A 13,188-nucleotide genomic window follows, 5' to 3' on the forward strand; every position below is an offset into this window, starting at 1 on the left:
GATAGATATGGATGAATATGGCACTTGCAAGATAAACCGGTAGTCTAGCGAACCTGGTTAGTGAAGTAATAATAATCGACAGAATGTACATTACCAAAAATTGACCATCTCTTTGAATCATATCCACTTCAGCTTAGAAACTGATTCCGATAGCGATACGACCTGTTTTGTGAGTTCACGGCATGTCACTGGGCAATAGACTACCTGGAATTCCTCCATTGTACCAGGGGCGGCGCCCCCGCGGCGCTCATCAATCTGTATCGACATTAGTTACCGAACAGAAGACTGTTTCAGTTTAAGAGTCTTACTCATATATGACACTATTAAGCTACTGGAGAAGGTTAGTAACAAGTTCATGAATACTGGGCATATTATCTGACGTACGTACAGAATTGAAGTCGACTAAAAAGATCGAGTCAGTCCTAATTCGGTTTGTCAAATGCGGTAGTGATATCAGTACTGATGCTTGCCTCACTTGAAACACGTTAGCATGTATTCAAAGAAGGAAGCCAGAGTACTTCATACTGGTTTAGAAAAAGAATCACTAAATGTATGTTAGTCTTCATGACTTTTAAGATAGTTATGTAGTTACTCACGTTGGAGGTTGTGGGCTCGGAGCCCTCCGTCTCGGTAGCGGCCTTTTTTTATGTTAGTATGATAGGCCTGGTTGGCAAGGATGCTACGTACAGCGGCAGCCTTCTCCTCAGCCATCTTGATCTATGTAATCAAACAAGTCAGTCGCTGTCGAAAAGGACTGGGCAATCTGTCACTCACGCGGCGTCTTTCGATCCAGTCCTGACCACTGTTAATATGTGTCGCTCAATCGGGGACTCAACTTACTTGAGAGGAGGTGGCTGAAGCCTCCTCACCCTGAGCCTCAAGGGTCTACTAGTTGTCAGAGGTTCGCTCAAAATGTATATTCATACGAGTACACACCGCAATCTGTTCATCGAGGTTCTCAGAGATGAGTCAGAAAAGTATTTGCGTAAATGACTGGGTTTACTCACGTTGATGGAGTCGGCGTCACCCTATCAATCATGTCAACATATGTCACAGGAATTGCAAATCGGCGCAATGATACTTACATCACAAAGGCCGGTGACCTTCTCAAGACACGCCGCAAGGCGCTCCTGCTCACGTTTGATCCACTATAACTATTGTCAGTGTTTTCTTCTTTGCATTCGTACACGTTCAATGTGATATGTAAACATACGTTGATGTCGGCGATGTTGAACTATGAAAACCTATATGTCAAATCCCTTTCCATGAACAGTTTGCAGGAAGCCTTACGTCAAGCCGAGCGCGCTTGAACTAAATTCTCTGTCAGACATCTTATCAAGCAGGAATGCCAGAGGTTCTTACCGCGGCTACAGCTTTCAGATGCTAAATGGTAAGAGCCGTCAGTAAGCTTTCCTTCGGCATATGAGGGTCTTGTGTGAGACTTACGGCGAGCTTCGTGTCGTAGTGCTAAGGGACGTTTAGTGACCAACGAACATTAGTCCAGCAATGGTACAGGATCATGGTACTGACCTCGCGAATGGGCTACGAGTTGTCAGCACAATTTGTCTCCGCATTCCCAGCTTGGACTGAAGACGTATTGCCGATATATTCAAGCATCAAGGGAGGGTACTTACATAGCGCTTGGGCCGAGGGAGCCCACCCCAAGGGGCCGCGGGAGAAGAGGAGGGGGCCGCAGCCGAAGGGCCGTCGGCAAAGGCAGGTGGCTACCCTAACGTATCAGCAATTCTTGGTATCGTCTAGATAATAACTCACGTTGTTGGCCACGGGGGCCGCAGGCGCCGGATCGGCGGTCATCTCGGACTTAATTGTGTCAGGGGCGTTTAAACTTTTAACTTGACGGTAGGGTGGGATAACATACAGCCTTGCGCTTCTATTAAAAAGCAATTCTGGTCAGTGTCAAGAACTCTAAGACGTAACCGACAAGTACTTACCTTGCCCCCAGTGGGGTTTGCCTTGTTCTTCTGAACTGTCGTTAGTATATTGTCGGTGAATCTGATGAGTGAGGCTTCCTACGGCAGTCTTCTTTGTGTCGTTCTTCTGCACCAGTATTAGCAACCTAACCTGGGATTTCGGGTACTCTCCGTCGTGGATGTGAAGGGCGAGAGAAGGCAGTTGAATACTTACAGTCTTCTTAGTTTCGGCCATGCTAACGAAATGTAAGAAAACCAGAATGTCAACGGCTTCACAGTGTAGATCCAAACTTACGTGGTAGTTGTTTGTTTGACTAGGTGAAGGTCAGTTATTTGAACATTTGGATGATCTGAGGGACTCCATCGAGTTAGAAGTCCGTAGAGAGGGGGAACTTACAAGTTTTCAAGGGGAAATGATCTACCATAGAGAAATATGTTAGCGGGCTGTCCATCTCGTCCCAACGCCAAATCAACTCACAGCTCGTTGGAAAGAAAACTCCTATCGCGAAGAACTACACGTCAGCGGCCAAGATCCAGCGCAAAGGGTGACCGGTTATCAGTAGATACGTACGCTTTTTTCACTAGTCAGTAAAGGAAATATCGATAGTGTCGGCATTTCGCATCGAAATGCACCAGGGAAAGGGATACTTACCGGCGGCAGAAGGTGGCGGCGATGTTGTAGAAGGAGAAGAAAAGAGAAGAATTTCACGGTATATCATGAAATCAAACGCGTGGGCACGGGCCACCTTACCACAAACCACAATAAATGCACACTGGAGTCCCTTTTGTGCCCCTTTCTCACAATATGGACAGGATTTTCAACCACGACGCAAGGCATTCAACCTCGACATCGTTTAAGGATGTTCATCACTTGTTTTCTGGATACATCGACAAATTCGCTTTGCTATATTGTACGCTTCATCTCCCTTCGAGTCCCTGCGTGCCTTGTAGTCGTCCGGTTATCGTGAAATGGAAGCATCGCCGCACTGCCCAATCGAGTGGCGGCTTTGGAAAGATGTGAGCTTCAGAATCGGAGGCCTGCTTTCTCTTTGACCAAACCCTACAATCTATTGTGGGCAGATTTGATTCCGACTGTGTGGACTCAGAAGCCATAAGATCAACCTAGGTGGTGTGGCCGAACATCACATGGCATCATCTGATTCAGTATGTTGACAGCGTTGGTCGTAAAATTGGTCTGAATTTTATCGGCGGAGTGCGACATCGCCACAAACCTTGGCAGTTTCCTTTCTTCATATCCATGTTGTTGTTTTTCACATTTTTATTTGTATTTTTTACTAACCCCTTTCTTTCAGTTCAACAAGCATGACTGAAGACAAAGCTGGCGGGAACCCCCATTTCTTTGCAACAACAGAAAGACTGTCAATTTGTGAGAATACATGCATTCATATATATCGAGCGAGTTCCTTTCTCAATCTCAGGGCGCGTTGGTTGGGTCCCTTTGCGGTTGTTAGTCTATAACTCGAGCAATTTCGAAGCATACTCACCAGTCTGTAACCAAATGCTCATCCAAGCCATCCAGTTCCTTCATATCTTCCTCCGAAATCTCGAATCCATCAACGCTTGCGTTCTCGATCATGCGTTTCTGCTTGGTACTCTTGGGGAGAGTGATAAAGTCATGTTGAAGTCCCCACCTATGTATCATCAGCACACGGATCGTGGTAGAGTTTGAAAGCCATACTTGACAAAGATTTGGGCAGGCGTAACGGAGTACTTTTTGGCCATGTTGACAATGGCAGGGTGATCCATACGCTCAGCTCGAGCGAGGGGAGCGTAGGCCTCGATGGCAATGTTGTGCTTGGCGCAAGTGGCGCGGATACCTTCTTGAGTGTTGAAAGGATGGACTTCGATCTGGTTGATCACAGGAGGGATACGAGGGTTGGAGGACATGAGCTCCTCGATCTTGAGAGCATCAGCATCGTCAACTTGCAGCAAAAAACATGAAACTCACATGAGCAGAACCAAAGTTGCTGACGCCAGCAGCGCGAATTTCACCCGCATCAACAGCATCTTCAAGGGCCTTCCAGCTCGTAAGTCTGGCTGTCTTTCCACCATACGGGCTATGAAGGAGGAACAAGTCAATGTATCCCAAGCCCGAGGCCTCAACCGATTTCTTGACGGATCTTCGCACAGCATCATACGACTCGTCGCAGCTGGCGAGCTTGGAGGTGTACCAAATATCCTCGCGCTTCAAACCCGCCGTGTTCTCACTACTGGCGAGAAAGTCACTGATGGCTTTACCGGCTTGGCGCTCATTGTGGTACATTTGTGCGCAGTCAAAACCGCGGTAGCCGGTGAGAAGGCCTTGACGAACTGCATCGGTGGCTTCTTTGGTGGACATCATGTAGAGACCGAGTTGGATGCGGGGAATGATGAGGCCATTGTTGAGCTGTGAATGTTAGCGAAGGCATCGCAGCATTGGATGAATCGTACCTTGGCCGTGGCTGCGAGAAGTGAGGGTTGAGACGCCATTTTGGTAAATGTTTTGGTTGTTGGAAGAAGCAAGAATTTGAGATGGTGATGATGTCAGGACGTTGCGATCTGATAAGAAATTGATGGGGCCGACATCGCTGGGTCCATCAGTGGGGGTGACGTAAGACGAGGGTAACGATGCGACTGTTACGAGGATCCTAAGCTTAGGCTGAAATTATCCTAAAGATCGTAAGTTTACCTGAATTTTACTACTAGCTCGTAAAGGCTTATGGTCTCTTATGATGATATTACCTAAATGAAAACTAAGCATGGTTGTCTCACAAGGGTGTTGTTGCACAACGTGCCGCAGTGCTCTGTTCTCTACAGCCATTGGCTCCCGGATCTATAGCCTCATGTCAAAAGCGGATCAGATAAGCTCAAGTGCCAAGCTTGAGTATTTTCTTGCGCTTCAGTCGTTGCCGAAACCGGTCCCTAAATTAACTTTGAAGCTTCAAAAGCGGTGCAACATGCGCCCGCTCAACGGCCACGTTTGAGTTACATGCTTCAAAAGTTTGTTTTTCGCATTTTTTTTACCGACATGAAACCCAAGAAAACATTCTCCAGATGCAAAACGTTGCATAAATGCATTACTCTACATATCACCGCCGTCAATGGCCCGATTGTCCTGTCATTCCCGTCACACGTCCCCTCTTTTGTTTACCACCAAAGTTCATAGTAACCTCACTTGAGCTTAGTCCTCTGAAAGCATTTTCTCCACTCTTCTTCCAACCGTCACACTCCAACCATCAATCTTCTTGTTCCACAGATCCGTCAAGTAAAACGTGACGGCCAGCAGAACAACCCAACCGATCGCGTATCCGCCCGTCTTTCCAAAGCTGTCGAACAGTCTCGGCATGATCCAAAAGCCCAAGCTATGCAACACAGGTCCGTGGACAAGATACAGCGAGAAGCTGACCTTTCCTAGATACTGCGGGAGGCGGCTCTCAAGGAAACGAACGAGCACTGGACTTCGCAGGATGCACGCAACGAGGAGCACGGCGCCCATCGCCTCGTAGAACATCCAGCCAGACAGCGGCGTGTAGTACTTGGGTACCCAGGTCGAAAGATAGGCGAAACCCGGCGTGTACTCAGCACCAGAGTCAGGATACGACAAGAAATACAACGCCAGGACGATACCAGCCCATCGCAGCGCCGTTCCCTTTGTTGTCCGTTGGAAATCTCCCCCGCGACCCTTCGCGCCAGCAGCCGATGGTGGCAGATCTGATGAACGACGAACATCATGCTCTGAAAGCAACATACCGCCCAAGAAAGTCGCCATGTCCCATCGTCCGATGAAGAGACTGTACGCCGAGAGGAAGCAGCCGATTCTCGTTCGCCATTTGGCCTTGATCGCAGCGGTGCCAAGAAGGAAGATGTAAATGACCATCGAGCCACGGAATTCCATTGGGATTGTGAAGGTATGCGGATCATAGCGTGTATGGTAGTGACCGAAGTTGAAGGGGTTGGCCCACTCGGCGTAGGATCTGGTAAAGTTCTTCATCGCGTATGTCAAGTTTGGGTGGATGAAGGGATGCTCCTCCCATGAGCCTCCCATCTGAACCCAAGTAAGGTTCAATGGGTTTGTGGCATTGGTGGCATTACCGAAGGTGAGATCCAGATCATCTTCGTCATCGAGGTAGCTGAGAGCTGCGAGTCGCTCCATGCCAGTGGTATCCTTGACAGGCTTGGTGGAGTTGGTGTCATTCTTGGGGAACTGAGCTTCATACTCGGATTCCAAGGTGTAGAGCTGAGAGGGTCCGTACGATCGTGTTGTGTGATTGACACAGAGGAGCATATCTGTCCATTCTGTAGTGTTTCCTTCAGGATATCCAGTGGTATTGCGAAGATACGTGGTGGTCTCTATTCCCAGGTAATTAGCAATACCTGCTGCTCCTCTCACAGCGGTGCCGTTAGCACAGAAGTTACCCTCAGCCAAATCAGCATGAGTAATTGTCGCATTGATGTAGTGAGAGTCGGGACCCTTGTAAATGGCGAACTCGGACTTGAAGACACCGATTTGAGCTAGCACAGCGACAAGGAACATGCTGATGGTGGGAGGAATATAGAGGCGAAAGACACGTCGGAAAACAGACGAGGCAAGCTTCTGATAAGCAGTATCAAGCTTGCGCTCATGAATCAAACGGAGAATATGGCGGCAAATAACATAACCCGAGATGGCGAAGAAAATGGCAACCATAGCACGTCCACGATGCAAGAGACAAATAATAGGCAACGACTGCAGTCCCCAATACGGCTCAGGCGCGCGGGGAGGGAACGCGCCATAGCCTAACATGATAGCAGGCGTCCATGGCCAGAAGAAATGGTAATTGAAGACAAGAAGACATGCGATTCCGCGCAGACCGTCGAGGCATCTGATCTTGTCTCTGTTGAAGCGCGAGGCTGGGGCTGACGATGAGGGCTTATCTTCGTGCTCGGAGCGAGGCAGCAGATCCGGCTGTTGCCCGCCCATGCTGACGGATTGTCTTGATCTAGCGATTGGAAGCATTCATGCGCGCGCAGTGATGGGGGCTTCAATTGGCGCGTGATGAGGGGGATGTTGTATGTGAGTTTGAAATGACGAGGTGAATCAAGGGAGGCTGAAGTCGTACAGAGTGTCCTTGATACGATCCATGTTCACGATTACTAAAGTGAGGTAAGATCTGCAAACGGTCTAGCCCGGTATAGTAACGACGCCACAACAAAGTTACGCCGCAGCAGCCACAGTGCGGTTTATTCTTGTAGGGTAAGCTGCCACGCGACAGTTAGACTTTGTAACGCGTCGCCGACAAACTTCATAACATCTCGACTGAACATAAGGAGATAACATCAGCTAAAACAAATGGCAAAAAGGTGGAGAAACAGCAAAAGAAATGCGTAATCAGGGAATCGAACCCTGGGCTCCCCGACGCTGCTCGAATGGCAACGGAGAATTTTACCACTAAACCAATTACGCTTAGCTGACTTGTTTCGAGCCAGTCAGGTTAGGGTCCTTGAAGCTTACAGAATCTGCAGGTGACTGGCAACTTTTACTGCCATGCCATTGTCTATATTTCTATTTCTAAATGTCATACGTGAGGGCGCGTCATTGGAAAGAATTAAGAGGAAACTCTTAAAGACTCTTTAAGATATATTTTAATTCCTCTGTTTCTCGGTTCAATACTTCAGACCAAGTCTTTAGCACTAACTGCAAAATGCTGAAATTTGATCACTTACCCTGAACAACAGCAAAACTCTTATTCCCAACACTCATTTTGACGATGTGTCGCGAGTAATGCAATTGATCATTTCATCCCCCCGATCATTTATAATATTTATAATTTAGGGTGTAGCAAATCTTTGTCCTCGCAACTGCCCTCGGGAGGAACGTTGGTGTACAAATTCAACGAACACGTCAAAAAAAGAGAGCATATTAGATACAGCCCCAATGGCCAGGTTCAGGATGCACGATACGAGCTTGGCCAAACACCTAAACAGCTACTATATTATGTGTTGGGCAATCAACATTGCCACAGCCCGGGGTCCGACGCGCTGAGGCATTTCTGGACAAACACAGAAAGTCAGCACAGACTTGATTTGAAGCCATTTTAAGTGAAAAAAAAAAAGCAAAAAGAATGGGTTTGCCGTCAGCAAGACTCGAACTTGCGTTTTCAGTGCTTTCAATAGCCACAAACTGATGTACTGACCCCTATACGATGACGGCTTCGTTGGTTGTTGATGGGACCCCGGCCGCTAATTCTGCAACTTGATGCTCCATGACCCACAGCCCCGTTCACGACCAAACAGCTTCACGACAAACAGATACCGTTTTGACAGATGACTTTCCTTGTCTCTATTCGTATGCACTCGATGTTTGCTGTCCTTATATGTTGTATGTCTAGTTAGGCAGATATACCTCCGCTTGGCAACACCAACATAAGCACATGAAAACCCTTCCTTACCATCAAACTTCTTCTCTTCAAGTTCTCATGGTTCTTTTTCGAAGATCTTTATATGTATCAGAGGCACAGAGACTGGCTTCCGAAAACCCACCGCCACATGAGCGAATAACCGTTGTGTTGAAGCGGTAGTGACAAGTAATTAGCACATCCTGCTATCAAACCCATTGCCATAATCATTCCGATCCCCACGCCCTTGGGCACGCTTCATCTCGTCTTCCCTCCGAATGCTCGTTACATAGCTGCGGAACCGATTGCACATCTCCAGTACCTTCTGAAAATGGGCCTTAGTGACAACTGTTACCAATGCAGCATCATAATCTGGATCTTCTTCACTCTCAAACTCTGCCAGCGTGATAGCTGTCTGCAACGCATTGCGAATATCCCGTCCGTTAAGACTCGTCTCGCCAGCGGTCTCAAGAACCCATTTCTTCGCGTCTGATGCGATCTGTACCTTGCCAGCACGTTCGCGCACCAGTTTGCGGAAAAAGCCACTCCAGACCTTTCGCCTGGTCTCTTCGTCGAGGGCCTCATATCCGATTGCCACGTGGACGCGTGAAATGAAGGCGTCGTCGATTTGTCCAACGCGGTTGGTAGTCAGGAACAGCAGACCTTTGAAGTATTCCATTCGTCGCAGGAAGGCTGTAGATGGAACGTTACCTTGCATCACCGAGACAAAGGCTAGGCGGAGAACTTACCTGATACCAGTCCGTTTCTGGCGAGGTCTCTATTTTGCCGTCGTTCGAGGAAGATATCTGCTTCATCAACGAGAAGCACTGCGTTCCAAGCTTCCGCAAGATCAAACCATTTCATAAGCTCGCCTTCAACGAGTGTTTCGACCGTGCCGATATCAGCCACTGTGAGAGCGAGGAGTGGCCTGTGCAACCATTCAGAGATAGCTTCTTCGTTTCGTTAGCTAGTTTCAGTCTGGAAATTCGCCGCTGACGTACCGACTGTGTAAGTCTTGCCGACTCCTGGGGGACCTAGGGAGAGATTGCCTGTTAGGACTGTAAGAACAAAGAAGATTTTATTAAGGAGGAGATACCATGTAGCAGTATGATCTGCCCCGATCCCTTCCCCTCAATGAAATCCGCCGACCAGTGTCTTGTCTCACTATTCTGGCGATTCGAAAGAGCCTGTATGGTCTTCAACTCATCCTGGGCAATAATGAGGTTCGAAATACTCTCATCTGATGGCACGGACTCTTCAACATAGTCGAGAGAGATCAACACTAAAATTATATTAGTGCCATTGCGAGGACAATCAAGAGAAGGGGATGGGCCTACTCCAGTGCTTGCGTCTCAGGCCATATGCCAAAGCGTTTGGGCATAGCAAAAGGAGTTGGTGCTCTGTGAGTTGTTCCACGACGTAACCGCTGATATCTACGCGAATAATGTCGAGGGGACGGTGCTCAGGTACATTGTCAAGCCATACCTGCATCTCCTCCCCGTTAACCATGGCGTCGTTGCTGTTGGCCCGTCTGGATACAGGGTTCGGGAGACGGTTTCCAGTATCTTTGGTGGTGTAGAAGGACCTATCATTGTTGATAAGGATCCCATCATACTCCTGGAATCGGGTTGAATAGTCTCGAACCTCTGGAGAAAGGGTCCGGTGGATGTCAGATTCCGCACGACCTCTTCGATGGTCGATAACCACCTTTCCCGTGTACTGTGGAGGCGTCAGTGGCATATCTACCGTTTCTCAGCAAGTTCAGGCCTCACATATTGGGCCGTATGTTTGATGGGTCCCTTGTAATCCACGAGGAGATTGCCCCGTCGAAGCGCCTTGATGAAAGTTGCAGCGCGGCGTAAGATCCTCCCACGTCGCTCGCCATCGTCGTGCGCATCCCAAATTGAAACTGGACACACTGGAAGACTAACTACATCTCGGAGACCAGAGTAAGAGTTTACGCTTGCAGAAAAGAAGCCTCTTCCGAGGCTGGAGCCATCACTTTCAAGCCGCCAGAGGTCGACCAGCCAAGACCCGTCACTCCCGGACCCCCACACCCTGGACGCAGAAACATCAGCTCGTCTGACGCCCATCACAACTGCAGCATGCGTTGATCCGTCAACTTGTACATAGACATCTGTCCCGGGTTTGAGAGGATACCAGACCATGTCAAACGCGACCTGCGGGACGGAGCTGGAAAGATGCTCTTGACATGTTAGGATGGACTCAGTGTAGATTGGCCTGAGAAATTCCATCAAATGCTGTGAATGAACGACTTTCAAGTCCGTTCCTTTATCCATACGTTCATCCTCAGCGTTGCAAACCGTTGGACCGTTAGTTTCGTTGGCCATGGCTGCGATAGCGTCAAAATGGTGAAAAAGAACAGCAAAGGGCTCTTCAATCCTCAGCTCTCCTCCTTTTGAGTCATCCAACAACATCTCATGGAATGACGGATAATATTCAACGAGGTCACAGAGGCCCTCAGCAAGGAACGGGGATTCCACCACGAGATGTCGTCGGGAAACATGCTTTGGATTCAACAGATCAAGGCAAGGCGAAGCCACTATTTCCGGTAGCCTCTTCATTTCCGATAGCCTATCCTGATCAATATCCGCTTGGACAAAAGTTTCAATAGTTATGACAGGTCCATTCCATGCCTCGGGTTGTGGCACATCCTCATCTGTTTGAACTGGCGGCTTCGTGGGGGAAAAGCCAATGGAAAACTCAATAGGCCGATCATCGACGTAAGTCAGGTCAGGTCGGTGTAAGTGGAGATCCTCGCCGCGAGGTTTTCCAAGGCTCTGGTAGACTCTGGCGTTCCAGATAATGGCCGGCCCGACAGGCAGATGCTCTGCATCTGAGTCCTCACGTTGTCGGAGCTTGGGCAGATCAATCACAAGGTTTCTCTTGATCTCACCGCGGCGAAGCGTTTCTCTTTCGTACGGGTATCCAAAGCCCACGTCCACGTCGTCACCATCAACATTCAAGTACGGGACAGTAGGGTAATGTCGCGAGCGTTGGCCGTCAATCGGGCGGGGCGGGCCCGAGGCCGCCGCTGAAGACGGACTCACAGACTTTTCCGTCGCGCCCGTCTCAGACCTAACTATTGATGCCATGCGTGATGAGATTTGACGGTATGGCTTGAACCTGTATTACATAGAAAGCAGAAAGATTCACAGGAGTTAATCCTTGATTGATGCTCTTGCGATGATATCAGCAGAGCGGCGGAGAGGGGCAGATGATGATTATGGCCCTTAATCAGGCTGTAGATGAACAGGCCCACCCCACCATCATGCAGTGTTCCCATGAACACGTCAGCAAGAGAGGAGGCGACTCAGAAAAAGAAGATTCAAGAGCATTGGAACCCAAGTAGCTGGTCCCTGTTTTGTCTGAGTAAGGAGTGAAGGAAAACCGCTATTGCAGGCGTGATAGCGCGACTTCCCAGCCCTGTTTACCATGATAGGTGAGCCACGCTGAGAAGAAAACCGTTACGGACAAAATAATGAATAAAGAAGGGGGTGGCAGGGGTTATGAGACAGGGCGAATCGACCAAGGGCTGATGTACATATAGATTGGACCTTGTCAGCAGCTAGCCAACGTTGCCTGCGGTACATCTTTGACAAGGAAGGATATCAGACTTTCTTTCATTGACCTCTCAACCTGTCTAAGCCATGAATAGATTCACGAAAGCTGAGCCCAGCAAGGGAATCACCAGGCGGTTCAGCGATGATGTCGTGAATTCCACGCCAGCAGAACCCCTCGGTCGCGCTCTTGCGGCCAAGGTGGCGTTTGACAGAAACCGAGAACGGTTGAGGTCGTCGCCAGATGAATGGGACCAACTTTTGTTAGAGGGAAGGGAACTGGCGAATGGCTGTGTTCCAGACGAAGAAGCGGTTTTGTTTGAACAGAGCCGGAGGCTTTATGCGGCATGGGACAAATTTCGACGCGATCTCCCCAAAGACCAGCAGATGCAACTCGACGGACGCGACCGACCAGACATCAGTTACCTCGTGGCTACCGTCAATAAAGCCTCGGCGACATGGCAGTCGGACCGTGAAGAAAGCAAGTTGGGAAAGCTCAAATCCAAATTTCACAGCCTTTGCGAGACATGCCACGACCACAGCTCACTGCTCGCAATCGTTCCAAAAGACGACAAGTATGTCACTCTACTAACGGGGTCACTCTCAGCCATCGCTCAGGCGACAATTAACCACCAGAATATCGCTGAGGGGGTAGCCGATACGCTCGACGATCTAAGCCATGATATTGATTTCTGGAACCGGCAAATGATGGAGCACGGAAATATTCCATCACTTCGTCAGTATATCCAGGAGCTTTATGTCATCGTCTTTGAATTCTTCACCGACGTCTTCAACAAATGGTCCAAGTCTGGCTGGAAACGCTTCCTCACCAGCTTTGATGATGGTGCATTCAACAAACTTTTCACTGCGAAGAAAGATCGAATGTTGGCTATCGAACGTCGCATGGAACGCCACGTCAGCCTCGACTTTCGACACCGCACTACTGAATCTTTGGAGATGGTGATTCAGAATCAAAAGGAACTCTTGTATCGTTTACCGAACCAACTAAATGAGCAAAGATTATTCCTCGGCGAGTCCCTCCAACAGTTGCTAGAACAACAACAACTTTTCATTATGGAACGGCCCCAGCTAGCCTTGGTCACAAGCATGATTGAAGGAACAGCGGAAGAATGCTCTGATGCGGCAGTCAGTGATGCCAATGAACCACCATTCTCAGAACTGGAGGCTCGCTCGCGCCCGAAAGCGCATTACAGGTACAACCGCGCAGAGATCCAGGCAGAGCTAACCAACTTCACCACTCAATGGAAGAATCAGGTCGAGCATCTAACAGAGGCTGTCACG

At 48.8% G+C, this 13,188-nt stretch overlaps 5 protein-coding genes and 2 non-coding genes across 7 annotated transcripts; 1 reads left to right on the forward strand and 6 right to left on the reverse strand.

The window, feature by feature from the left end:
• Window positions 1-422: 422 nt before the first annotated feature.
• On the reverse strand, window positions 423-2,383 carry FOBCDRAFT_280177 (uncharacterized protein; the record flags this gene model as incomplete). The annotated part of the gene is made up of 22 exons (XM_059611573.1): window positions 423-474; window positions 526-544; window positions 593-638; window positions 688-717; window positions 775-795; window positions 841-885; window positions 937-957; window positions 1,008-1,028; window positions 1,086-1,148; window positions 1,214-1,234; window positions 1,291-1,311; window positions 1,363-1,383; window positions 1,447-1,467; window positions 1,531-1,542; window positions 1,635-1,724; window positions 1,774-1,821; window positions 1,880-1,891; window positions 1,953-1,982; window positions 2,035-2,058; window positions 2,146-2,167; window positions 2,227-2,245; window positions 2,329-2,383. The coding sequence occupies 22 exons, from the start codon at window positions 2,381-2,383 to the stop codon at window positions 423-425; spliced, it is 714 nt and encodes a 237-aa protein (XP_059465987.1).
• Window positions 2,384-3,170: 787 nt separating this feature from the next.
• On the reverse strand, window positions 3,171-4,468 carry FOBCDRAFT_9750 (NADP-dependent oxidoreductase domain-containing protein). The gene is made up of 5 exons (XM_031191244.3): window positions 4,383-4,468; window positions 3,901-4,338; window positions 3,631-3,851; window positions 3,437-3,583; window positions 3,171-3,388 (listed from the first exon to the last, which is right to left on the reverse strand). The coding sequence occupies exons 1-5, from the start codon at window positions 4,419-4,421 to the stop codon at window positions 3,367-3,369; spliced, it is 867 nt and encodes a 288-aa protein (XP_031032475.2). The 5' UTR covers window positions 4,422-4,468; the 3' UTR covers window positions 3,171-3,366.
• Window positions 4,469-4,857: 389 nt separating this feature from the next.
• On the reverse strand, window positions 4,858-7,039 carry FOBCDRAFT_232412 (acyltransferase 3). The gene has a single exon (XM_031191245.3). The coding sequence runs from the start codon at window positions 6,925-6,927 to the stop codon at window positions 5,113-5,115; it is 1,815 nt and encodes a 604-aa protein (XP_031032476.3). The 5' UTR covers window positions 6,928-7,039; the 3' UTR covers window positions 4,858-5,112.
• Window positions 7,040-7,292: 253 nt separating this feature from the next.
• On the reverse strand, window positions 7,293-7,374 carry FOBCDRAFT_t227. The gene has a single exon. It is a non-coding gene; the product is annotated as a tRNA-Gly (tRNA).
• A 665-nt stretch (window positions 7,375-8,039) lies between these two features.
• FOBCDRAFT_t226 lies at window positions 8,040-8,121 on the reverse strand. Its single transcript has one exon. It is a non-coding gene; the product is annotated as a tRNA-His (tRNA).
• Window positions 8,122-8,451: 330 nt separating this feature from the next.
• Window positions 8,452-10,991, reverse strand: FOBCDRAFT_253447 (P-loop containing nucleoside triphosphate hydrolase protein). The gene is made up of 7 exons (XM_059611045.1): window positions 10,078-10,991; window positions 9,921-10,024; window positions 9,643-9,890; window positions 9,402-9,587; window positions 9,307-9,339; window positions 9,055-9,258; window positions 8,452-8,998 (listed from the first exon to the last, which is right to left on the reverse strand). Exons 1-7 carry the CDS (start codon window positions 10,888-10,890, stop codon window positions 8,499-8,501), a joined length of 2,088 nt encoding a protein of 695 aa, XP_059465988.1. The 5' UTR covers window positions 10,891-10,991; the 3' UTR covers window positions 8,452-8,498.
• A 985-nt stretch (window positions 10,992-11,976) lies between these two features.
• Window positions 11,977-13,174, forward strand: FOBCDRAFT_253448 (uncharacterized protein; the record flags this gene model as incomplete). Its single annotated transcript, XM_059611046.1, has 2 exons — window positions 11,977-12,932; window positions 13,162-13,174. The coding sequence occupies 2 exons, from the start codon at window positions 11,977-11,979 to the stop codon at window positions 13,172-13,174; spliced, it is 969 nt and encodes a 322-aa protein (XP_059465989.1).
• Window positions 13,175-13,188: the final 14 nt, after the last annotated feature.

The sequence above is a fragment of the Fusarium oxysporum genome, chromosome X, assembly GCF_013085055.1.
Source record: "Fusarium oxysporum Fo47 chromosome X, complete sequence".
Lineage (NCBI taxonomy): Eukaryota > Fungi > Ascomycota > Sordariomycetes > Hypocreales > Nectriaceae > Fusarium > Fusarium oxysporum.